Raw genomic sequence first — 23,797 nt, forward strand, 5'->3', positions numbered from 1 at the left:
CAGACTATCAGTTCATCTGACCTTAAGTGTCCTCCTTCAATGCACTGACTGCAACTGGGGCTAACGGCGCTAACATCTACTAACAACTCAGCCTCAGGACAGCACCACAAAAACACAGGAAATTAAAGTGAACCTAATTATAGCACAGCATAAAAAAAATGACATCAACTATTGGAACACTCAAACCCAAACACGAAGTAAACTTAACTCCTATCTGGCCCTAAAAAGAAAACACTTTTCGGTAGATTAGCTATACATTTCAGCCTGCCATATCCTGAGAGGTATTGAGTGACACTAAAGACAGTCACAAAACTCGTTCATTCATTTTTGTAGTTTACACTGTCAAAACACAATTTTCCTTTATTTTATTTGAAACCTTCATTGTGATTGTAATTGTATTAATTATCGTTCGTACATTACTTGTACTGTTACGCTACTTGTTTTGGTAAGTTCCCTGTTTGCTTTGGCAACATATACTATGTGCAGTTCCTGTCAATAAAGCACAGCGAATTGAACTGAGAAACAGAAAGGAACCGGAGAAGTGGGATGGAGGTTTGTTGTCTTTTCTTTTCTAAATCGTGATCCTTTCAGTTTCATGCGCAGACAGAGAGAGGTCAGGCAGGGGGGAAAAAACGGGTGGATTGGTCTTTGGCGTTTGTGCCCTAAGAATGACTTCAGTAACGCTGGATTATGCCTGCCGGGCGAATAAAGGCTGTACGAATCCCACTCAATCCCCTGAGAAACGGAGAGATCCCGTGCATTATCCCTGCAGCCACACTTACCCTGTCATTATCCCCTCTGTTTGTCTGATGCGTACATGTTTTGACAACGTGACCGTAAGCTTGTGGTGCCCAGAAAGATTTGATAAAACTAAAAAGAAGACAGAGAGGGTGGTGAGAGAGAAAGAGAGAGACACAAAAGCAACAGATGGAAAGAGTGAGAGGGGCAGAAAGACAGGGGCAGGGAGAGGGTGAGAAAGAGAAAGTGAGAGAGACAGAGGAGGGAAGAGAGATAAGACAAAACGATAAAGAGAAAGAAGAGGGAAAGCTAGGCAGAGGTAGAAAGATAGTGAGAGAAAGAGAGGGAGAGACATGCAGAGGTAGAAAAATAGAGAGAGAAGGAGAGGGAGAGATAGGTAGAGGTAGAGAGACTGAGAGATGAGAGAGATAGGCAGATGGAGAGTGAGAGAGGGAGGGAGAGACAGGCAGAGAGAAAGAGAGGGAGAGGGAGAGAGAGAGAGGGAGTGGAGGGGACAGGGTTGGGGGTTAGGGTGAGAAGGAAGGGGGGGGTGTACCTCGTGCTAGTGTTTCTCTTTGTGCCAAGAGGAGGGGACGGGGGAGGGGATCTAAACAACCAGCTACAACTGTGCGCTGGAACTTTTTTTCCCCACATTACAAAGACGAGAGGGAGAGAGAGAGAGAGAGAGAGAGAGAGAGAGGAAAGTAAAGAACTGGGAGGGGCTTTGGTGAAAAGCACGGACTCTCCGGACCTGTGTGGCAGAAGTGATGGTCTCTCCGCAGGGCAAGTGAGTGACCAGACTCCTCAGCAGAGGCACGGACAGACGAGCCACAGCGTGACTCCTGGGAAAGCGCTCATCTGTCAAACCGCCCCGCGCTCAGCGCCGCCGCTCGCATCATCACCGTTATCTTTATTTATTTACTTCATATCACCGGACTTTCTCGGTCTGTGGCTTTTTTGGGAAACCGCGGTTGAAGCCCTCTGAGGACACTGGCTACTGCGAGGCTGGAGGGAGTGGTTTTGGATCCTGCTGCTGCTTCTGTGTGTGTGTGAGACCAGGACGACGGGACGCTGAAGAGCCTGACACCTGACCTCTCCTGACAGCCAGCCAGGACAGAGAGCCCGAGAGAGAGAGAGACACAGACAGAGCGCGCTCCGGAACGCCGCGGATCAACGGCTCCCAAAATGAGAGTTCTCTCGCGCTCGGTCCGCCCGACCGGCGAGTGATTTAAGGGAGGTTTAGCGGAGAGCCGAAGAGGGGGAGCACACGACACTGTCCGGTAAGAACCCCCCCCCCCGCCCTCGCTGCTCCGTAGGACGGCGGTTCGCGCGGCGCGGTCGCTGAAAGTCCCGCTCAGGCTCCGTGAGGTCAGTCGCGCGCGCTCCTCTGACAGGCTGCATGCGCCGGCTCTGATCGCACGCACAGGTGCGGGGGTGACGCTAGCCTGCGTTAGCGCGGAGCTGCGCCACTTTTTAAAGCGCAGGCGGTAATGCGCGCGGACTGCTGAGCAACATTACGGTGACAGGGTGTCGACTGGCGCCTTGCGTGGCAGCCTTTCGCCGTTGGCGTGTGAGCCTGTGTGTGAATGGGTGAATGAGAGGCATCAACTGTAAAGCGCTTTGGATATATAAATATATAGATAAAAGCGCTATATAAATGCAGACCATTTACCACTTACCATTTACTGTGACGGGGTGTCGCGGCACGCTAACGTTTTTAAACGGTAATGGAGCATGCGGTAAAGTATCCGTGGCTCTGAAGGCACGGCCGTAAACTCTCTGTGTCACGCTGAAGCGTCTCACAGGTAGCGGCCCCAGGGGCCAAATGCGACCCTAGATAGAGTTTTCCCTCGGCCCTTCGTTAAGAACAAAGAAAGCACTACTGAGGTGCATCAAAAGTTGAGACTGTATCCATGACTACGCATCTGCACCGTGGCAGCATACCCTCCTCCCCACCAGTGTCAATAAAATCAGTTATTCTTATTTAAATAAGGGGTCTACTTTACTGTGTACTATGGATCCTCTTCATACACGTGTTTTGTAAATACTACGAGGAAAATGTTTAGCCCATATTAAATGCACCATTACTCAAACAATCTGGCCCCCTAAAGTGCTGCTGTAATGTGGCAGAGCACATCATGGTACAAACTGCAGCATGACTAATGCACCCAGGAGATAGCATGTAAAAGCAACCATAAAGAACCTTCTCTTCCAGAAAAACAGAAAACTCTGCGAAAGGGCCTCTGTGGTGTGTGGGGAGATTTACAGTAACCTCACATAATTATCCGTGCTTGGGAATGCCCCCTTGCGGAACAGCCCCCACGGGGAACGTACAGGGTCTTTAGCAGGGTCCCTCAGGAAGGCTCTGTACTGTGGGATTAGCCAGCGCTCGGACAGAGACGCACACAAACCACCACAGGATGGACGCATTTCCACCACCTTGCTTTACTGGAACTCAACCCTGACTCACTATTAAAAGTTTAATTTTAAAAAACCTTCCCTTTACTGAGGTTACCCTGAATTAAGTGCTCACCCTGAATTAAGTGTCCAGGTTATATCTGAAAGGAAACGCTCAGACTAAGACTTTTAAATCGCATTTAACATTTTTACACTTCACTGAAGACTCAGAAGTTAAAGTTAAAGTGAAGAACACGCAGACAGAATCCGAGCCGTATATTCCATATTATTTCACCTTGGGTCATAAAAGCCCATCACGATCTGTAAAATGTTTTTGGAAATGTGGTTTGGCTGCCCGCGGCTTCGTGAAGTGCGGTGCGGTGCGGAGGGAGGGAGGCGGCTCCGGCTCCACGGCGAGCGGGAGGCGTCTGACGGACCCGTTAGAGACGGAGCGAGCGCTCTGTGAGCGGCAGGGCTTAACGAGGCGCGCAGCGGCAACGCTAACGGAGCGCGTCTGACGGCTCGGATGCAGCCAGCCCGCCGGCGGAGAGAAAGTTTAACACCCCCCCTCTCCCACCCATCCCCAAAAACGGCAGGAGGCGTGCTTGTAAAACGGAGGGGTGCGAAAGCGACAGCCCTCTCTCAGCGTCCCGCCAGCTCAGGGCACACGGGACGGGCCACACAAACGAGCAGCGAGCAGGGAGATCTGAACATAAACACGCGCACGCCAACAGGAAGAGGGCATTCAGGGGTACGTAAGCAATATGAGCACCGTCAGATTAGATTAGACATTAGATTAGACATAATTCATTTGCTCAGATTAGATTAGAATATATTGTCTACTTATGCATATCACTACAGGCATGTAGCAGATGCTCTTATCCAGAGCAACTCACACAGCTTTTTGCATTTCTTATTTTTTTTACTTAGTATCCTTTTGTGCAGTTGGATATATACCAAAGCAGTTCAGGTTAAATATATTCCTTCAGTATATATCCAGCTGTGTAAACGGAGACTATGTCAAAATAACCTTGCTCAAGGGTTCAGTTTTTGCCCGCACCAGGAGGACGTGCAAGCTCAGACACAAATAATTCATAATTCAGGGTAATACATCTGCAAAATACATCACAATACGGCAACAACAATCCTCATTTCAGCATTTATTAATGGCTTTACAAGTAGCAGGTCAGAGGTTTCTGAAGTGCTATGCCATTCATTGTTCAGTGTAATCCCAAGTGCATGATGTAGAAGTCCCTCCTCGTAGGTCTAATGATCAAAGGGAACTTGGAAACAGAAGCACATTCTACTTTACCATTACGAGAGAGAGAGAGAGAGAGAGGCTGGTATACTCTCACTTCAAACTGCAGAAACATGGCTCTTTGGTGGCATTATGGCCTGTGTCTGTAACTATAACAGGATGTGGCTCTCATTGGCTGAGCGTCCATCAGCTGAATGTCTGGGTCTGTGTCTTTCTGAATCTGTGGTGGTGTCAGTAATAGTGACCGCAGTTGTGGCTATGCCTGTGTGTGACTGTGGTTGAGTCAATATATAGCTGTGCCTATAAACGCATTTTTCTGTCAGTTGTGCCCGTTGTGATTACGGCTGTGTCTGTGTCAGTGTCTGAAGATGCAGCAGTGTCTGCCTATGGCTGTGGTTTCAGCCAGTAGCAAACTAGCAAGCAATGACTGACTCAAATGCAGGTGATTTGCTTTACTGTCACTGGTCTACCACAAAATACAACATGTCGGGCACATTATCACAGATCCAACCTGTAACGCTGTGAGATGCAATCACAGAGTACAGCTGACCACTGCCCTGAAGCAACACCAGTCATACATCATCATCATCATCATCTGAAGCATCACATACAGCAGCTAAAACTATCCCAGGACAGCCTAATCTAGCCCAGAGTTTCCCAGCAGTCTAACCTAGCCCAGTGTAGCCCAGCACAGCCTAAACTAGACAATCTAACGCAGCACAACCTAACCTATCCAGTCTAATGCAGCACAGTATTGGTTTTACGGACCTTCAGTAGTCCAGTGCTGGAATCCAGGCTAGTATTTGCTGTTGTAAGCATATGTCATCGCGGCGCTCGACTGCAACATTCAATCCCCGGCAATTTCCTCCCCACTCCAGACACACTGTTCCACCCTCTGCAGCCGACACACACACACACACACACACACACACACATTATGATGTCATAGCCACATGGCACCTCCTCATGGAATCTGTGATTTATCTCCCTAAGGCAGGGAAAGAAGAGATGGCAGCCTGACGTGTCTGAGAGAGAGAGAATGAGAGAGAGCAAGAAAGTGTGTGTGTGAGAGAGAGAGAGACAGAGAGAGAGCAAGAAAGTGTGAGAGAGAGAGAGATGAGCTTGGGGGGAGTAGATGTGGTGTTAACTGACCTGGAAGCCAGACTGTTAGTGTGGGCAGTTATATCTCAACATGTGAGTCCCTCTTACCCCACACACACACAAACACTCGGGGGGGGGGGGGGGGCGATAGGGAAGACTCCTGGCTGTCTGTGTCTTTCAGGGGGCTGATGTTGCTGTTACTCTGGAGAGTGCAGAGGGTCCTGAGAGAGAGAGTGGAGGGGTTGACTCGCTCCTTAACCTCCAAAGGGATCCTTTCTTTCACAGGGCAGTCACGCAGGGCTTATTAGCCAATCATTAGCATTTTCATTTACCCTGAATAGGGTCACCCAGTCTGACCCATTAATCAGGCACATCCTTACAGCTTTATGAATGCACTGCCAAGGGGTCAGAGCTGGCCCAGAACAGAATGTGTTTGCTGGGTTTAATTTTTAACCATACATTCTTATTTCATAGACCAGGGGGTCCACTCTTATCCGAAAAGGGCCGGTGTTGGTGCAGGATTTTGTTTTGGCCCAGCACGACACTGGATTCAATTATTTAACTTTTTGTAATCTTCAATAAAGACCTTAATAAGTAGAATCTGGTGTCTTAGTGCTGGGTTACAACAAGAAACCTGCACCCACACCGACCCTTTTCGGATAAGATCGAACACCTGTGAGATAGACAAACTAACTTGAGCCCAGTTCACATTAAAACTACAAAAGCAGAGGATATGAGAGTGCCACTAGTATGTCCTTAAGTAAAGACCACATACACTCATGTGTACAAGAAAATGGCACCACCTAGACTTTGTGGGTCACACCCTTCCTTAGAGTCTCAACAGGAATGTGCCATTCGGGGTTGGAAAACGGCAACGCACTGCCCCACGGCATTGTGGGCAGGGAACGGGATTTTCCGTGGCTCTGAGATTCAGCCGTGGTTTAGGAAGTTGCCTTCACTGGTCACCTGTGTCATTCTCCCCTGCACAGTGCTGTACATCAAAAATCAAACCACTGCCTGCACATAGAGAGAGTCGTGTAAAGTCAACCCTTTCGGGAAAGACACAATTACTAGAGTGAATGAAAACACTTTTCCATGAGCTTTACAAGGACTTTCCTCTCCCCTACAACCCCCCCCCCCCCCCCCCCACGCTATTCATTCAGTGTACAGATTACACAATTCCATTCCCTGTGGTGAGGGGAGTGGGGGGAGGGCATGGAAACCACACCCCCCCCCCCCAACTCATCAAAAAAGAAAAAATCTATCCATATAAATATCACACAATAAACAGCAGTAGAACCCATTTTTTAGATGGCCTTTTGAAAATGAGATGCCATTTTAATAGGGCAGTGAGCCTCATTAAATCAATTTTTAGTGTGTGAATGAATAATGCGTCCTTGTAAAAGAGTTTGTGTCGCATTGTGATGGCGGACTCAAGCCAAGCCTTGTGCTCTTTACCCACAGAATAGAGAGAGATCTGGAGGACCTGAGAGTGCATACTTAGCTCTGAAAGTGCACACTTAGCCCTAAGTGTATACACTTAGCTCTGAAAGTGCACACTTAGCCCTGAGAGTGCATGCTTAGCCCTGCAAGTGCACACTCAGCTCTGCGAAATTCTGAGAAATGCCACCCAAAGATTAAAAAACTTATCTTTACAGTGGATCTGCAGTTTGGTCATTGAATCTGTCAGCAGCGTAACCTAGTGTGACCCAGTATATGTATGTGTATGTGTGTGAGTGTGTGAGTGTGTGTGTGTGGTGTGTATTAAATCTCTGTCACAGTCAGGAGTCTTCAGCTGCCCCCATATAAGGCCGTCATAAGTTTGACTGGCAGCTGTCAGACCCCCCTCTGTATGCAGTATGCAGGATACCACACAGCAGTTATTGGACAGACTGGTGGGCGAAGGGGGGGCGGGGGGAAACGGCTGCTCTCTGAAATAGACTCCACACCAGCTTTCAATTAAGGAGCTACAGGGGGTGTGGGAGGTGGGGGTGGGAGTTTTACCCAGGAGCAACATTCCTACCAACCAGAACCACACCACCTACCCGGTCTGCTACGAGAACACCGACTCTCACTAAAACAGCCTCTTTCTCCCCTTCTGTCCCCACAATCCAACACTAGACACAAGCAAGGAGTCACAATGTGGGAATGGCGCTCGCGACTCAGGGTCAGCAGATCTGTTCAAACCCAAGGCTGGGAGGGGAGTCGCCACTGTACCCCTCAGCACACTTCTTAAGCTGAGATGCCTCAGCAAAAATCCAGTTACACAAATAGATAGTGTGTAAAAACATAAGCCATGTGAGTCACTCTGTATTCACGGTTCTGATCCGAATGAGGCTCGGACAAACCGACAACCAGCTCAGCTGTCAGAAGACTGTTCAGGGAGAGGAGCGCAGATGGACAGAGCCAAATCACATGTCCCCGCAAACAGCATCCATGCCTTCTGCACGCCCACGTTGCCACGGGAGACCGGCCACCTTTCCAGTCCTGATGAACTATCTAGGGGCGGAGCCCGTCTACATTTCTGTGACTGACTGGGCGACTTATCTAAATGCTCTGGTGGCATGCTTGCAGGAGGATATTACAGAGTGGATGCAGAAATGAACATGCCTCCATGCCAATTTATGGAACTCTCATTTAGACTCCACTACCCAGATAACAGAGACCAGTGTTTATCTTGGCAGAGCTGCCCTGGCCCTTTTGTATCTTAGTCTCTACTTGTCTATATGCATGCACCTGCACTTACAGTACCTGTGTTTACCTCTACATACAATCAATTGCATTCACTTATGTCAACATACATTAACCCACATTCATCTGTGTTTACATGTCTACATGTGTTTACCTGTGTCTAGCCGTGTCTATACACATTAACCTACGTTCACCTGGGCCTACTTGGGTCTACATCAGTGGTCTCCAACCCTGGTCCTGGAGAGCTACAGGCTCTGCTGGTTTTCATAGTGACTCCGCACTTCAGGAACCAATTAGAGCAGCAGTTGATTACACAGGTAACTCAACTCACCTGGTGCCTTGGGTCTCAATTGGGTGCTGATTTTAAGGTGAAAACAAAAACCAGCATACCCTGTAGCTCTCCAGGACCAGGGTTGGAGACCACAGGTCAACATGCATTTACCTGTGTTTACCTGCACTTCCGACGTTAAACAGCGCCTCCCTCAGTTTACCAGAATGTGTCCGTTTACCTGAGTCACCATGCCTCTAACTGGGTTTGCATGCTTACGCTTGTATTGACCTGCTCATGCGAGCCTCTCTGGGCTGAGCTGCCCACTCCCCCTCCTCCCGCATTTCACGCTGACTGCATTGTTTCCTACGCCACGAGCTAAGCTCGGCTCAATACGAGCCAGAATAACGAATGGCACTTCCAAAACAGGATGTGGGCACGCACACAAAAGCACCACATTCAGGGCCTATAAAGCTCAATGCCGGCTCCTTTCAGCTGGAGATGGCGTTGAGTTCTGGGTTCGGCCTTTGGCCAGCTTATCTCATTACGAAAGGAGAATGTTTTCATTCAAAAAGAGGATGAGATGGGAGAAAAGTGTGAATTCTAAAACAAGCAAGGCGTGTCTAATCACTGTTGACCTGACTGAGAACTTATCACGGAGTCAGCTGAATTAGCTCAGCAGTATTTTGCGAAAGAATGGATTGGAAGGATTTTGGGTAAAGTACTTGGCTCAAGGTGTGGTGAAAGAATTTGAAGACAGCGTTGTGGTGTTCCCCTCCAGGGTCTGCTTGATGTCAGGAAACCAAACAGGTTTCTCTCAGTCTGAGACGCTTGACAGTGTAATGGTGCTTAGTTTATCTATACTTGGCATGAGAATGTGATTTTCCATCACCCCGCTCAGTAATTAGTGAATGAAAACCCCCAGTAGCGACTGCAAGGCGAGCTAAGGAATGGCAGTCTGTGCTGAGATCAGCTTTGTGGGAAAGCATTCATGTGGAAAGATCTGAAAGATCTGTGGTGAGGAACCTGCCTGCACAAGTAAATCTAAACCAATAAAAACCCTGATTATCTCAGTCAAGTCTGTGGATTTTCTGATAACCTGATAGCAAACCATCCCTGTCTTGAATTCTGAAGAGTTTCCTGTCCCTCTCTTTACAGACAGCACAACCCCATCGGGGCCACTCCCTACAGACAGGCCCACCCAGTCCCCCTCACCCATATCGCCATGGCAACCTCCATGTCAGCTCTGCTCCTCCTGGTCCTGGTCTCTGGGGCGACGCTGTCGGTCTCCAGGGCAACGGACAGGGAGGAGGACACGTTTTCCGAAGGGGACTTCCTGTACGGCGGGCGGGAGAGGCGGGCGGCTGACCCACCCCAGGCCGAGAAGTGCTCCTACACCTTCATCGTCCCGCAGAGGAAGGTGACGGGCGCCATATGCGTCAACTCCAAGGAACCCGACGCCATCCTGGAGAACCGGGTCAGCAAGCAGGAGCTGGAGCTTCTGAACGGGGAGCTCCTGAAGCAGAAGCGGCAGATCGAGACGCTCCAGCAGCTGGTGGAGGTGGACGGGGGCGTGGTCAACGAGGTCAAGCTCCTGCGCAAGGAGAGCCGCAACATGAACTCGCGCGTGACGCAGCTCTACATGCAGCTGCTGCACGAGATCATCCGCAAGCGGGACAACGCGCTGGAGCTGTCGCAGCTGGAGAGCCGCATCCTCAACCACACCGCCGAGATGCTGCAGCTCACCAACCGCTACAAGGACCTGGAGCACAAGTACCAGCACCTGGCCGCGCTGGCGGGGAACCAGACCACCGTCATCGCCCAGCTGGAGGAGCACTGCCTGAGGATGCCCGTCCGGCCCGCCCGGCCCGCCCGGCCCGCCCCCCAGCCGGCCCTGCCCGTCCCGGTCCTGCCCGTCCCGGTCCTGCCCGTCCCGGTCCCGCCCGTCCCGGCCAGGCCCTACCAGCCGCCCACCCTCCCCCGCCTCACCAACCAGATCACCAACGAGATCCAGAGCGACCAGAACCACAAGGCCCTGCCGCCGCCTCCGCTTCCCACAATGCCCAGCGGCACGCACAGCCCCTCCACCACAGACAAGCCCTCTGGTGAGTATCCTCCTGTCTGAGGCTATTCTCCCGCAATCTTTACCTTTCCCTCTTCTTTTCTGGGTTTCTTTTTCAAATCAGCGATAGTCCAATCTTGTTTTCCTCTATGAAGTTCTTATTCTTATCTTTATTTTCTTTCTCGTCTCCAGAGAGCTTACTGCCAACTGTAGTTGCCTTTCAGTTCAAAGCTTCATAAAATCTCAGCATCTGAAAGGACTGTTTTGTCCAAATTACACTTCTGTTGGAAAGGAGTTCTGTAAATTTCCAAAACTTTCCAGTTTCTGTGAAATGGGCAAAATCTTATTTCCTTCCTTATTTTAATGAAACACAATATAGCAGAACAATTTGTTTGATAACTTTTTTGAGGCCCCATTCTATTATTTGTATATTTCTTCAGATGACAAATGTGGCATGCCAACCCACTGAAATCATATGTCGGGTCTCAGATAGAAAACATTGAAGTCTGGCCTGCACTCTCATCTCGGGGATGCGTGCGTGACCATCCCGCTAACACAGTGAGGCTCGGCGCTCATAAATCCTCCCATCTCCAGGAGGATATTCCAGTAAAAATGAGTTCATCGAACAGCCTGTTTAAACACGTCTGATGTTATTCCAGAATTATTCCGTAAAAAGCCGAGATATCTTTCATCGAATTTGGGTTCAAAAGTTTTAATGCTTGATGCTGGCTAGCGGAGTGGCTGTGGAAACAAACTGCTATGAATCATTTCTGCTGGGGGGTGGGGGGGGGATGCAAGACAGCCAATGATTACTCTCAAGTGCTTGTTGACAGTCCTTAGCGCAAACTTTCATCCCAACTCCCATAAGGCACCCTTGCTGCATGAGACAGGACTAGAGACAGTGAGTTCATTCGGGTCCGACAGGCAGCCAGACAGAAATAGGGAGACCTCAGAGGAAGTGATGGTCGGGCTCCTGTTTGAAAGTAGCAACAGCAGCCAATAACCCCGCCTACTATACCGATGCCTCAATGTTTCTATTACCTAAAGTAGCTGCCAGGCACTCGATAAAATGAGAAATGCAGGTGAGAGGATGCTAAGCATAGAGTTCTGGTTCAAGTGGTGTAATCACTGTCCAAAGATGAGAAGGGGCAGTAAAATTCAGAGCTTGGTATGCCAGTGTGAGTGATTCTGGAGGCCACCGGAAGCCAGTGAAGGATCCTCAAAAACAATGCAGCATACAGTGAATTCAGGGAGGCTGAAAACTAGGCTGGCATCAGCATTCTGGATGAGCCGAGAGGTATTGGACTAGTAGCTGTGTAGCGACTCGGGTGAGGAAGGGGCGGATTCCATGGATGTTGCGAACCTGTAGGACCAGGCTTTACTGCACTGCGTCCCAGGAGGATTTCTCAAATCGGAAAAACTATGCAGTTTAAGGGAGGACAGTCCACTGCTTAAGCAAAGATTAAAAGCAAAAGATTAATAATGCTTAATAGCCCTGGGGTGAAGGTTTGTCAGAGAGAGAGGAGAGCAGTGGGTTCCCGTGTTAGTAGGGGTTTGCCTTTATGTCAGGAAAGCCTCTTTAACAGCTGAGATCTGGTATCCATTACATATGAACCCAACCACAAAGATCTCTGCAAATTCCTTCATAGGAAACATTTCAGTTTAGAGTTTTTTTCCACCCCCCACCGCCCACCGCCCACAGCCCTCCCCCCCCCACACACACACACTTTCTTACATATTTGCCCATCGTGCTGTTTTATCCTTTTTTTTAAGAAGGCCACTAAAAGAGCACCGTGAGTTACAGAACTGGCCCAGCTTACAGCGCTGGGCCCTGATGCCCACTGACACTAATCTCCATCATGTGATACAGGCCGGGGAAGGAGGGAAGGGAGACAGAAAGAAAACAGGAAAGAAGAGGGTCGCAGTGTAGCATGGCTGTTAGGGAACCCTGGAGCAAGGCACGTAAGACACTGACTTGCATAAGTGCATCAATTGATTGTATGTAAAAATACAATCTAGAGTAAGCCATCTCTGCAGTCGGGCAGCTGCTAACTGCAGATGATGGAAAGAGGGACAACGAAAGAATAAAAGAGGAAGAGTAAGATGCTGACTAAAGTTTGGGGATTCTCAGAGCGTGTTCAGTTGGCCAATACCAGGAGGACAAGTGAGGCAGGTTCCCCATAATTTCAGATTTCACATCTCTGCAAAGCCAGTGACAAGGTCAGCACCTTTGGATGCCCATAAACTCAGATTCTGTAGCATCGTACGTCTCTTCTTCTTACTTTCCCTTCCACTTTTCCATTTCTCTGTCACGGTCTCCCTGAGTGACGGTATGACCAATCACGCGCCGGCCCCGTGGGGATGCTGGCCCGAGTCAGCAGGGGCGTGACCACAACCCCAAGCTCAGGTGCTTCCAGCTGGGTCTCACGCACACTGCTTTCATGACGAGGCACGCCAAAGTCGAACACAAAGGCTTATTGAGATGCGTAAAGAAAGGCGTCTAATACGAGAGTGTTTCGGAAAACCATGCGGGAGGGGGAGAAAGGGCTGGACGGAAAATTCCACAAAATGTGCCGATCCTGCAGGTGTGGAGAATTCCAGCACCTGGAGCTGTGAAAACCTTCCCGACAGGCTGAGAATGAGAAGACTGGTCTGCGAGTTACACGACAGTGATATTTCAGCAGTGACAATACCCATAATGCCATTTCAGAACTACTTATGAATGGTTACGGCCGCTGCCCCCTGGGGGTAGAGGGTAGAAACAGCAGCCTTAGGGTTGTAAATGTCTTAAATGTACTGGGTATGGTTAGTCATTGCTCCCTTGCCTGCCATTGAAAACATGTATACGGAACCAAACGTCCAGACCAATACTGACATTGATATTAAAGTGTGTTCACAGCCCGTGAAGCCATCGTTAGTCACCTACATAGATAGACAGGTCACAATCAGCATGTGGGCAGCATTACAACTGGCATCTACATCGCCATCTTCACCATCATCTTCTGGCCACCAAGGCATTCCACTACTGTGTGGTTATTATGCAGGAAAATCCGATGACTATTGGCCATTATAATTTCCATTCAACGTAGGTCTACCACAAATATTATTCCACAGTAGCTTTACTCCAGTTCCAGCAGGACTGTCATGCCCCCATCCCCCCCTGCACCCCCCTCCCACCCCCAGGATACCAAAACCCAAGGATCCCTTCACATGCACATCACAATCTTTCCCCTGGAGCCTCCACAAACGGAGACCGGGAAACATGGAGAAGTGCGCCGTATTTTTTCTTGAGTAATGACATGAGCAGAGCCGGAATCCTGCGGCCCTCCGCGGCTCCCCCCGGGCGGCCGTGCCGGCGGGCCGGTTAATCTGCGCGCTACCGTCGTGCTATTCGGCCCCGGGGACCGGCCCTCAGCCCGTGTGCCGCTGTTGTTCTTGGCCTCTCGGCGCCCGGCAGCAGTTTCCACCCACGTTCCAGAGCACCGGCCAAAGTCAACAAGGACGCCGCCATCGGGCGGAAACTGAGAGCTTCTACAGCTCGGTGTACCCCCCCCCCCCACCTATCTCCAGCCTGGTACTCTGCTATTCCTGACATAACTAAGAGAGAGGAAGAGAGAGAGAGAAGGGGGGTAGAGAGAGGTAAAGAGAAGAGAGAATTTGAATTTGAGAAAGCGAGGGAGAAGGAGTAAGAGAGAGAGAGGTAAAGAGACACATGTTGGGAGAGTAGCGTGAATGTGCGGCGTTGGGGACACATTCCCTTCCTAACTCTTTCCCTTTAACCTCCATAGCTCCCTCTTTCAGCCGTTCTCTTGCTCAGTCGCTCCTCTCCCTCCTCCATTGCCCTCGCTCACACGTTCTTGTTCCCCGGCTGTCTGGCCCACGCCCGCAGGCCCCTTTAAGGACTGCCTGGAGGCGCTGGAGGAGGGCCACGGGAACAGCGGGATGTACCTGGTGAAGCCGGAGAACACCAACCGGCTCATGCAGGTGTGGTGCGACCAGCGCCACGACCCCGGCGGCTGGACCGTCATCCAGAGGCGGCAGGACGGCTCCGTCAACTTCTTCCGCAACTGGGAGACGTATAAGGTAAAGCGGCCCCCGCCCCCTCTCAATAGTCCCCGCCCACTCTCCACCTCCAAGCAGGGTGCAGTGTGTTCGGAACTCATCCGTTTAAAAACAAAGGACCGGAACGAACAAATCTAAAAAAAAAATCTACATTTATTTTTTTATGGGTCCCATGACCTTTGCAAACACACACCACAAAAGGGAGGTAGAACACCATTCTGTACATCAAATACCTAGATTTATTCCATTTTATTGAACAACCGTAAGCACAAGCACCGTTTGTTATAAGAGAGAAGAACTGAAGTCCTTTGCCAACCTTTTGTCAGGTTCTCCTCTGAGGTAAGTAACAGATCGCTGTCTGAAAAGGCGTCTATCTCCATGCCTGACTCAGCCATGAATGCATCTAATCAGAGGCTCAGAAGGAAGAACAGGGCCAGCTGGTGTAAATCACAGTTAACTCCATGAGCCAATGGATCAGCTCTGTTGTTTTTAGGGTGTGGGATTTTGTGTGGAATGGATTATGAAGTCAAAAACGATGCTATGACAGTGGATGTGACACAAGTTGATAACATTGTCATAAGGGCTCTTACAATGGTAGTCCCTGGATTTGTTCCAACAAGAGAAGTAGTGCAGATTGAATTTTATGTCATAAAAGCTGTTATGATGGTGGTCCATGGTCTTTTTCTAGCCACTGAGAATTCGTAGGGCGATTATGATGTCATAAGGGCTGTTATGACACTAGTTCCTGGCCTTGTTCTGCCTACTCTGGCTTCTGGGCAAACTGGATTCCTGGGTTCTGTCATTCAGGACTGAACAGTATATTTTTATCTGTCCGGATGACACACACAGCTGGATAAATTCCAAAAAAAGAAACTACACACAAAGAAAAAAATGCTGAAAAATATTGGATAATGCTAAACAGAACATGAATGCCAAGGGTTTACACCAGAGCAAGGCATTACATGACGGGACCTTTCTAAATTGTGTTTGGCTGCGCAGGCCCCCACGCGATTTGACAGGGGACAGGCCATGACAGAAGCCTTTCCAATCCCTAATCCTTCCAGTACATGTCCTTATTTAAGCTGTGTACTCCTCCAAAGAACAAGGGTGATTTATTTTCTTTCTGAAAAACTCTCCGGGTTTGCCAAAGCTTTCTTCACATGGGGACAGTCGATAACACACACTGTAAAAATAAAAGTTTGCCCCCAAAAAACGTGAGGGCCGCAATAAAACACACATCGTCCGCTGTGAGGGGGTCTTTGAGGACAGAGCCGGTCGAATAAGCCCAGGGCTCGTTATCAGCGAGGCAGATCATTTTGCTTGATGAGGATTCAGAGCTAATGTACCGCGCAAGAGCGGGAGAGAGGGAGAGCGGGAGAGAGGGAGAGCGGGAGAGCGGGAGAGAGGGAGAGAGGGAGAGTGGGAGAGAGGGAGAGAGGGAGCACTCGCACGGTTGGGCCCAGAACATCTCTCTCAGAGCGCACCCAAAAACACATGGGGGGGGGGGGGGGGTAGAGGCCTGCTGCGGGATTCTGACCACGTGTGTGCTAGCGTGAGACACGGAGAGAGGGAAGAAAAGAGGGAGGGAGGGAGGGAGGAAAGGAGGGACCCATCTCAAATGCATCCTGCAATTATTTCTCTGCATTCTTTCCTTTCTTTCACATCCTGCGAACACACAGTATATCTTTCATTAACCGTTAAATAACAAGCCACAGCTGAAGCTGGGGAGGGAACTGCACTGTATTTGTAAAAAGGCATTTAAAAAAAATGTATATAATGTATTTATTTAATACATTTATTTGGAAGGTTTCATTTTTTTAAGGTGTTGCCATCTCTCTGTGCATGTGAATCTGCGAGTGAGGCTCAGTACATACGAAACAAGGGGAAAAGGCAACAAAGTTCACACAAAGATGAGGAAATCTCCCCCCCCCCCACCTCTCCGCCCTCTCCCCCGATACGGTACATTGCTGATCCAGATTCCCCCAGGCAATCCGTCAAAAACCCCCCCTGCCTCTTAATGACCGAGACTGAAGACGCATTGGAGAACTCATCAAGACTGCTGTTACTTCACTTACTTTCTGACCACTTCCGAAAAACCTGCAGCTTCTGAATGCACATTTTCCATTGATGCAGATGGACGTTTGCTTTAGATGTACATGTTCTATTGTATTAAGATATGAATTAAGATGTAAATTACATTTCCAGTCTGTCAGCATGCTTCTAAAGGCCAAAATGCTTCGATTAATTCTCGAGACTGTCTTGAATATCCCACATAAAAAGAGGATTTTTCCCCCACCATGGCAACACAGACTGTGGAGATAATCTTTTTTTATTTTAAATTTCCACATTGCAGCTCTGGTTCCCCTGAGAATGACGTATCTCGAGACATGACTGGCAAGTAAATCCTCAAGTTTACATTTAGTCATTTGGCTGATGCTCTTGTCCAGAGTGACTTGTGAAAGTACATAAATGAAGGTTAGCCAAAATGCTGAAACAATACCAAGCCATCAGGGTCAGGGCCCATAATACTGTAGAAGTCATTACATAAACCTACAACACAGAAGATGGAATTCACCCCCCCCCCCCTGCTGCAGCTGCTTTCCAGCCACTGCCACCCTCCACCCATACTATCCCCACCTCCAAGTAAACACAGACAGCCAGACAGGACACCCCCACTCCCCCTAAACCACCCGATCCCTGGTTGCCAGGACAAGGGAGGCCACAAGCCAACAAGGGGATTTAGTAGGATTTGCTGGAGATTTCTGAATCATCAGCAGTTTGAATAACGAGGGAAAAAACGAAATTGTCCTGGCAACCATGGGGAGATTGCGTGGTGGTGGTTGGGGGGGGGAGGGGCAGGTACTTGGATTTGGGAAGCAAGGTTCAGCAAAGCTCAGCTCCATTATCTCTCTCTCCCTCTCTCTCTTTCAAATTCAATTGAATTTCAAGGGGCTTTTTTGTCATGCCCTCGCATAGTATTGTAAGAAAAGTAAAAAAAACTACAGAAAACAAGATATACATAACACATACATAACTAAAGTACTCTGTCCTCTCTCCCCATCTCTCTCTCTGACTCTCTCCCTCTCCTCTTTCCTAACCCTGTTCTCTCTCTCTCTGCCTCTGTCCCTCTCTCTCTCTCTCTCTATGGTTCATACAGCAAGGGTTTGGGAACATCGATGGTGAGTACTGGCTTGGGCTGGAGAACTTGTACTGGCTGACCAATCAGGGGACGTACAAGTTGCTGGTGACGATGGAGGATTGGTCAGGGCGCAAGGTGTTTGCCGAGTACGCCAGCTTCCGGCTGGAGTCAGAGGCCGAGTTTTACAAGCTTCGAGTGGGCCGTTACCATGGCAATGCCGGTGACTCTCTCACCTGGCACAACGGCAAGCAGTTCACCACACTGGACCGGGACCACGACATGTACACAGGTAAACCCCACGCCAATCCCACGCCAGTCCAAAGCCAGGCACAGGCCAGGCCCACATCAACCCGGGCTAGAATCTTTATATTCACTCATTTCAACACTGTGGTTCACCATGAATGAGGCCACTGTGTCAGTGGAGTGGGCTAGAGACACGCCAGACTATACAACAGACATGCAGTACGTGTGAAAGCAAAATGCTCAACAGCTCATCTGAAACATATCTAAATTTGTAAAAAAATATATTATTATAAAAATATATTTAAATATATTAAAAATATAAATTATATGTAGAATCATTTTTTTTTTTTAACTGTTTGACGGGACCTGGTCAAAGCACAGCTGAGGAAAACCCATGTGATGCACATTCACAAAGAGCCTGAAGTGTACCAAGCAGAACACACTCAGAACACACTGCACGTGCCTCACGGCCAGTCCTGGGCCCCATCTCAATTCGCACTTCAGGGGGAAGCGTTTTGAGCAGTAAATGTGTGATGCCAAAACACAATAAAGAAAACACGCGTTTAGACGATGTAGGTACGCAGTAAAAAAGTGTCACTTAATCTCTTAAGAGTTTATAAGTCATGACTATAGTTAGGACGGCAAAACCCTGCAGATTCACCTCTTCAAACTGCACAGAAGCTCCCCTGAAGCAATCCTTTCTTTCTTTCTTTCTTTTGGGATAATGTCACAGGTATAGCTGTGTAAAGATGATCTAGTGGTGTTTAGTTTTTGTTATTGTTACCATTTTTGTTGTTACCAACTGTTGGTTTGTTTGGCTAACATTACACTTCTGTAATTTCTTGGTGAAATCACACTTGTATTTCTGAGACTAACTGCTATTCTCCGCTCCTGTAAGCTGCTCTGGATAAGAGTGTCTACTAAATCACTGTAATCTAATGTAATATGAGTCTCAGAGGGATCACATGTACTCTACCAGAGTAATATTTACTCTATCAGAATTGATTTAACATTTAACTGACAATATTACTTGACAGTGTGTCAATGCCCCTTGTGTGCCCTGTCGACATGAATGCACTTGATTTAGCACACGTTTTTTTCCATTTACTTCATTTAGTTTCAAATTTGAATTCAACATATGGTAATGCTTCATCTTTCATATCAGAGATTTTCTTTCATTTAATCTTGAACATCTTTAAAATCTTGGAATAAACTAGCACAGCTAGCGTTGCAGATCACAGCAAACAAAATAAATGATCTCAAGGCTCTGGCAGGAACTGTGTGACTAAGGAAATCACGATTGGCAGGGAACAGAAAGAGAGAAACAGCGCATTTTATACGGCTGACTGGCTTTCCCCGCCACCCCCGAGCCCAAAACGGCAGCGTAGAGACAAATCCGTGCGAGCCCGGCGTCGAAAACAATCCAGGACTGCAGAGGAAAAAAAAAAAAAAACAAGCAAATATTACAGGGTGTCTCAGATTGTTCTCAGATTGACAAAAGAGGAAAAGAAAAAGAGAAAAATAGCAGCCCAGGGATTATCTCTGGTTGGACGTAGAGTATCAGGCATGTGTGACCTCGCCTTCTGAAACCCGCTACTTATCAAACCAACGGCTCCAGTCTACCAAGAACACAGGCCGTTCCTGCCATCTAATTAGTGTTCCTTACGGTAGGAAACGGGCCAGCATGCGCTGGACTGACAGAGCCTTTCCTCAGAGTGCGTGTATGAGAACTACACAAACTCTCCAGAAGGAAGCTTTCACTCATCTTCTCAACCCAAGGGTGAATAAAAAAGAAAATCACAGGTCAAACTCAGGTCAAACATCATGGACTGAAAATAGACTTTAAACAGAAAGTAGATACTCCTCCTAAGGGATAAATACGGCGAAGTAATGTGTGGGCACCACCAGGCGGTGCAATGCAGATGTGCACATAATTATTTGTGGATATTACCTGGTCTTATTATATTTTTTCTGTTGCATTCATGCTGTGATTTGAGATTTATACAGTACTTGAAACATTAGATTAAAAATAATGTGTATTATTATTTCAATGATGGTGATTATTATTACTATAATTATTATTATTATGATTCTGAAAAATAGATGTATTTGTGTATGCCCTCGTGATGTCACTCTGACTCCGCCCACACCTGTGCCCCCAGGTAACTGCGCTCACTACCAGAAGGGAGGCTGGTGGTACAACTCCTGCGCCCACTCCAACCTGAACGGGGTGTGGTACCGCGGGGGGCACTACCGCAGCCGCTACCAGGACGGGGTGTACTGGGCGGAGTTCAGGGGCGGGGCCTACTCCCTGAAGAAAGTCATCATGATGATCCGGCCCAACTCCAACACCTTCCACTGACCCCCAAGGACAAGGACATGCAAACACACACACAGCACCACCTGCACAGTGACGTTCACCCGCTTTCACTGTCTGATTCCAACAGAGACAAAATTCCATTCATCCACGTGAGCTCTGTTCTGCTCCAGTGTGTGTGTGTGTGTGTGCGTGTGCGTGTGTGCGTGTGTGTGTGTATGTATGTGTGTGTGTGCGTGCCTGTGCATGTGTGTATGCGTGTGTATGTGCGTGCATGCACGTATGTGCATGCATGTTGATTTTGGGCAGCATTGATAAATACCCAGCTGATTTCCTGGTGTAAAGTGCAAAGGCGATCGCTTTGCTGGGAGACGTTTGGGATTGATCCCGGCGTTCCGGGCCTTTAGAAGTCCTCCCTGGTGGATTCCCAGCGTGTTGCTCTAAGATGAGGATTCCCAGGAGGGAGGGGCTATGCAATGTCTTTAAAAGAGAGGTCTCCTTGGATCCGCCCCGCCCAACCCTGAAGGATCTGAGCACCATCGCCGCAGAGGGACATTGTGTATTTTGCTTGTCTTCTCCATTGGATCCTGGCAAGCGAGGCGGGAACAACGGCTGACTACCAATGAGGTGAAAAAAGCACCTGATCATGGTCCTAATGAGGTGCTTCATTTCACTTCAACAAAAGCCAGCAAAAAAGAGAGGATTACTGCGCTTTCAAATCTGCAGGGCAATAGCATCCCTCTAGTGCTCACAGCACCAAGGACACCAGAGAGAAAACTCATGCAGGGGACACTTCAGTCCCCTGCGAAAGAGACTCCTTTCACACCGCCAGAGAGAGCTGGGGAAAACCTACGCAGTGCGCGCAACACACTGGGTGTGTAACGCACTGTGTGTGTAAAGCTCTTCGAGTTTAACGCTCTGTGCCTAATGCTCTCTGTGATCAGAAACACTTGAAAAGGTGAGGGGGGGAAATTGGGGAATGTACGGTCTGAAAATGTCCAAAAACATCACAGCGCATGGCACGCGTTAGGCAGCTTTGGCTGCCTACCCAACGTTTCATACTCCTGGCACGCATGACAAATAATCACAAATGATACAAAATGATACAGGAGAGTGCAGCTACTTCCAGTGGTATAACAGTTTATAATCTATCAACAGGGAAATGCGTCCAAGAGTGTGAGAGTCAGAAAAATACCCATTCACAGAAATCAAAATTTAAAAAATGAACGCAATAGAAAAGACTACAGTGGCAAACTGACTGAACGTGAAGTGGCCAACTGACCTGGGTCAAATCATTTTTTTAAAAGTATTCATTAAGAATAATGAATAGCTTGTGATACTTCAGAGATCACAATAGTGGCTGGAATGAAAACTACAGGGGTTCCTCAGGTTCCCCTAGGAACCCCTAAACCCCCCTTCAGATTCCAACATTTCACACATGATCCATTCTGCCCAGCTGCTTCAGACACCAGTAAAATTACCTGAAGATTACTAAAGAAATTTCATTTCACGTTTCAACATTTTCACTACTATCCAGAACACAAGTGTACATTTTCAGCCAGCAGAGTGTTTCATTGAGAATTCTCAGGGACCTGCAGGATTGTATTCAGATTTTTAATTTTACCAGCACCTGTTAAAGAGTTAAAGCATTTGAAATATGACAGGTCACTAATATAAGCAACACTAGGAGACGACGCGTCAGCTTAAACTGTGTACAGGCACGTCTGCTGCTTCAGCTTCGCCGGCATGGTGCTCTTTGATGCCTCAGCCCCATACGAGACCACAGGAAGAACAGCCCCAGCTAGCACAGTGCACAGCTAACCGCCAGCGCCCCCAACATGCGCGACAGCTGCCAACCCGTCAGCGCTACGCAAATCGGCGCTACATCGGCCAACTTAACGGACACCAGAGGTGAGGCAGTCAAGATGGAGATCAGATGTCAAAACGAGGCACAGTTAGTTGGTGAATTTCTCTGCCGCTAGCAGACTGCTGTAGTGCCAATTTGCAAAACACTGACGTGCTAACGGCTGGGGGGGGGGTCTAACGGGCTGGGGGGGGGGTCCTCTAATCTATGGGCTCTGATTTTCAGGACAGTTCTTGGGATACTGAACGAAAATATATCATGGTAAATGAGCTCCACAGACTCTCAAATAAGTCGCCCAATGATACAAAGGGCACTAGCACCAGTATACAAGTCCAGCATGTTTTATATAGTTTAAGTTCTTTTTATGGTGAAAAGGGGGTAACCAACTTCAACTGTATGCTATAAAGCCTAAATTACACTGTCATAAGACCGGTAATACCAGCAGCCATAACCAGACGGTTATGACAGGTGTTATGTCATGCTTTTGGGAGTGTTACGTAGGCTTTATAGTGCACAGTTCAAATAAAGTGTGACCGGGAAACAAATGGTGTTTGAGTCAACCTGACTTTTGTACAAGTGTAATTATCTTCGGGCAGAATATCCAAAGGTGTTCATGTATCTCGTGTTTTTAACCGAACCCAAGGCTGGGGGTGATACAGTGCAGGTCACAGAAAGGCAGAGTAAACATCTCTTTACTGTACATATCCGTGTCGCTACAATATTTTTGTAATATAACAATATCTCATTGTACCAAGTTACCAGACTGTTTGCAATAAAATTGTGTACAGTTACCGCAGTGTCCTGCGTGGTTTCCTTACACATAACAACTGTGGACAGAGAACTGTGATGGAGGGATGGAGAAAACAAAAAATATTTTTTTAAGTAGACTTTAGACCTTAAGAGCATATAGATTTTCTACAATAAAATGGGAAATAAAATGAACAGCACCTGGAGTACCTGAATCACCCTTCAAAGCAATTCACTCCTAGGCCACCAAGCACAGAAGTGTCCTTACTGAAACACCCAAGGCCCCTTTTGATGTCTTAGCTAAAGTAACCCAAGTCCAGCACTCCAAATCTTTGAAGGCTAAACTTCAAAGCTGGAACAAAAAAAAAAGGCAACACTGGCCATGTTTACACCAAACAAGCAGCAATCTTCCCTGATTTAGGTGAACGGGTTCACAGACAATGAGGCCAACGAGCGCTGGAGTGTTTGAGTCGCCATGACGCAAGCAGGCTGGGGCTGCACAGGTGCGCATGCACCGCACATGCACCACCAAAACAGCATCATGCAAAAAGCCTCGCGCCAGATGCCTCCTTTGGACAGATATGTAAATCCTATCTGCGGTCAAACCAAAAAACACCACAACAGCCCTGCTCTGAAAAGCGCAAAGCTGACCTGAATCAGGTTTATAAAGTGATCAATCTTTATCGTCTCCTTATTTGATTAGTCTGAAACACGTGTAAAGACGATATGAAGGTGTCATTCTGCTTCTAAAACGGCTGAAATCACCGGAAAGGGCCTAAAATATACTTTCCCAGATTACGTGCAGCTCCGAGGGCGATGCTCATTAAGTTGTGGGCTGTGGAGCTGTCAGTCAAAAAAAAAAGAAAATTGCCTCCGTTCAGACAGAGGCTTTCTTTCACACACACAGACG

The 23,797-nt window shown here is 48.1% G+C and overlaps 2 protein-coding genes across 4 annotated transcripts in view; one reads left to right on the forward strand and one right to left on the reverse strand.

Annotated features, from left to right (window-relative positions):
- LOC118212335 (ras-specific guanine nucleotide-releasing factor RalGPS1-like) overlaps positions 1-23,797 on the reverse strand; it is a 123,065-nt gene that overhangs the window by 55,347 nt on the left and 43,921 nt on the right. The window lies entirely within an intron of this gene.
- Positions 1,383-21,945, forward strand: LOC118212336 (angiopoietin-related protein 2-like). Its single transcript, XM_035390101.1, has 5 exons — positions 1,383-2,018; positions 9,612-10,558; positions 14,405-14,598; positions 17,735-18,005; positions 20,122-21,945. Exons 2-5 carry the CDS (start codon positions 9,679-9,681, stop codon positions 20,319-20,321), a joined length of 1,545 nt encoding a protein of 514 aa, XP_035245992.1. The 5' UTR covers positions 1,383-2,018; positions 9,612-9,678; the 3' UTR covers positions 20,322-21,945.

This window comes from Anguilla anguilla, chromosome 14, assembly GCF_013347855.1.
Source record: "Anguilla anguilla isolate fAngAng1 chromosome 14, fAngAng1.pri, whole genome shotgun sequence".
Lineage (NCBI taxonomy): Eukaryota > Metazoa > Chordata > Actinopteri > Anguilliformes > Anguillidae > Anguilla > Anguilla anguilla.

Coding starts and splice junctions, on each gene's coding strand:
- LOC118212336 (XM_035390101.1), top strand. CDS start 9,679: ATGGCAACCTCCATGTCAGCTCTGCTCCTCCTGGTCCTGGTCTCTGGG. Junction 14,599..17,734: donor GCAACTGGGAGACGTATAAG/GTAAAGCGGCCC, acceptor TGGTTCATACAG/CAAGGGTTTGGGAACATCGA. Junction 18,006..20,121: donor GGACCACGACATGTACACAG/GTAAACCCCACG, acceptor CTGTGCCCCCAG/GTAACTGCGCTCACTACCAG.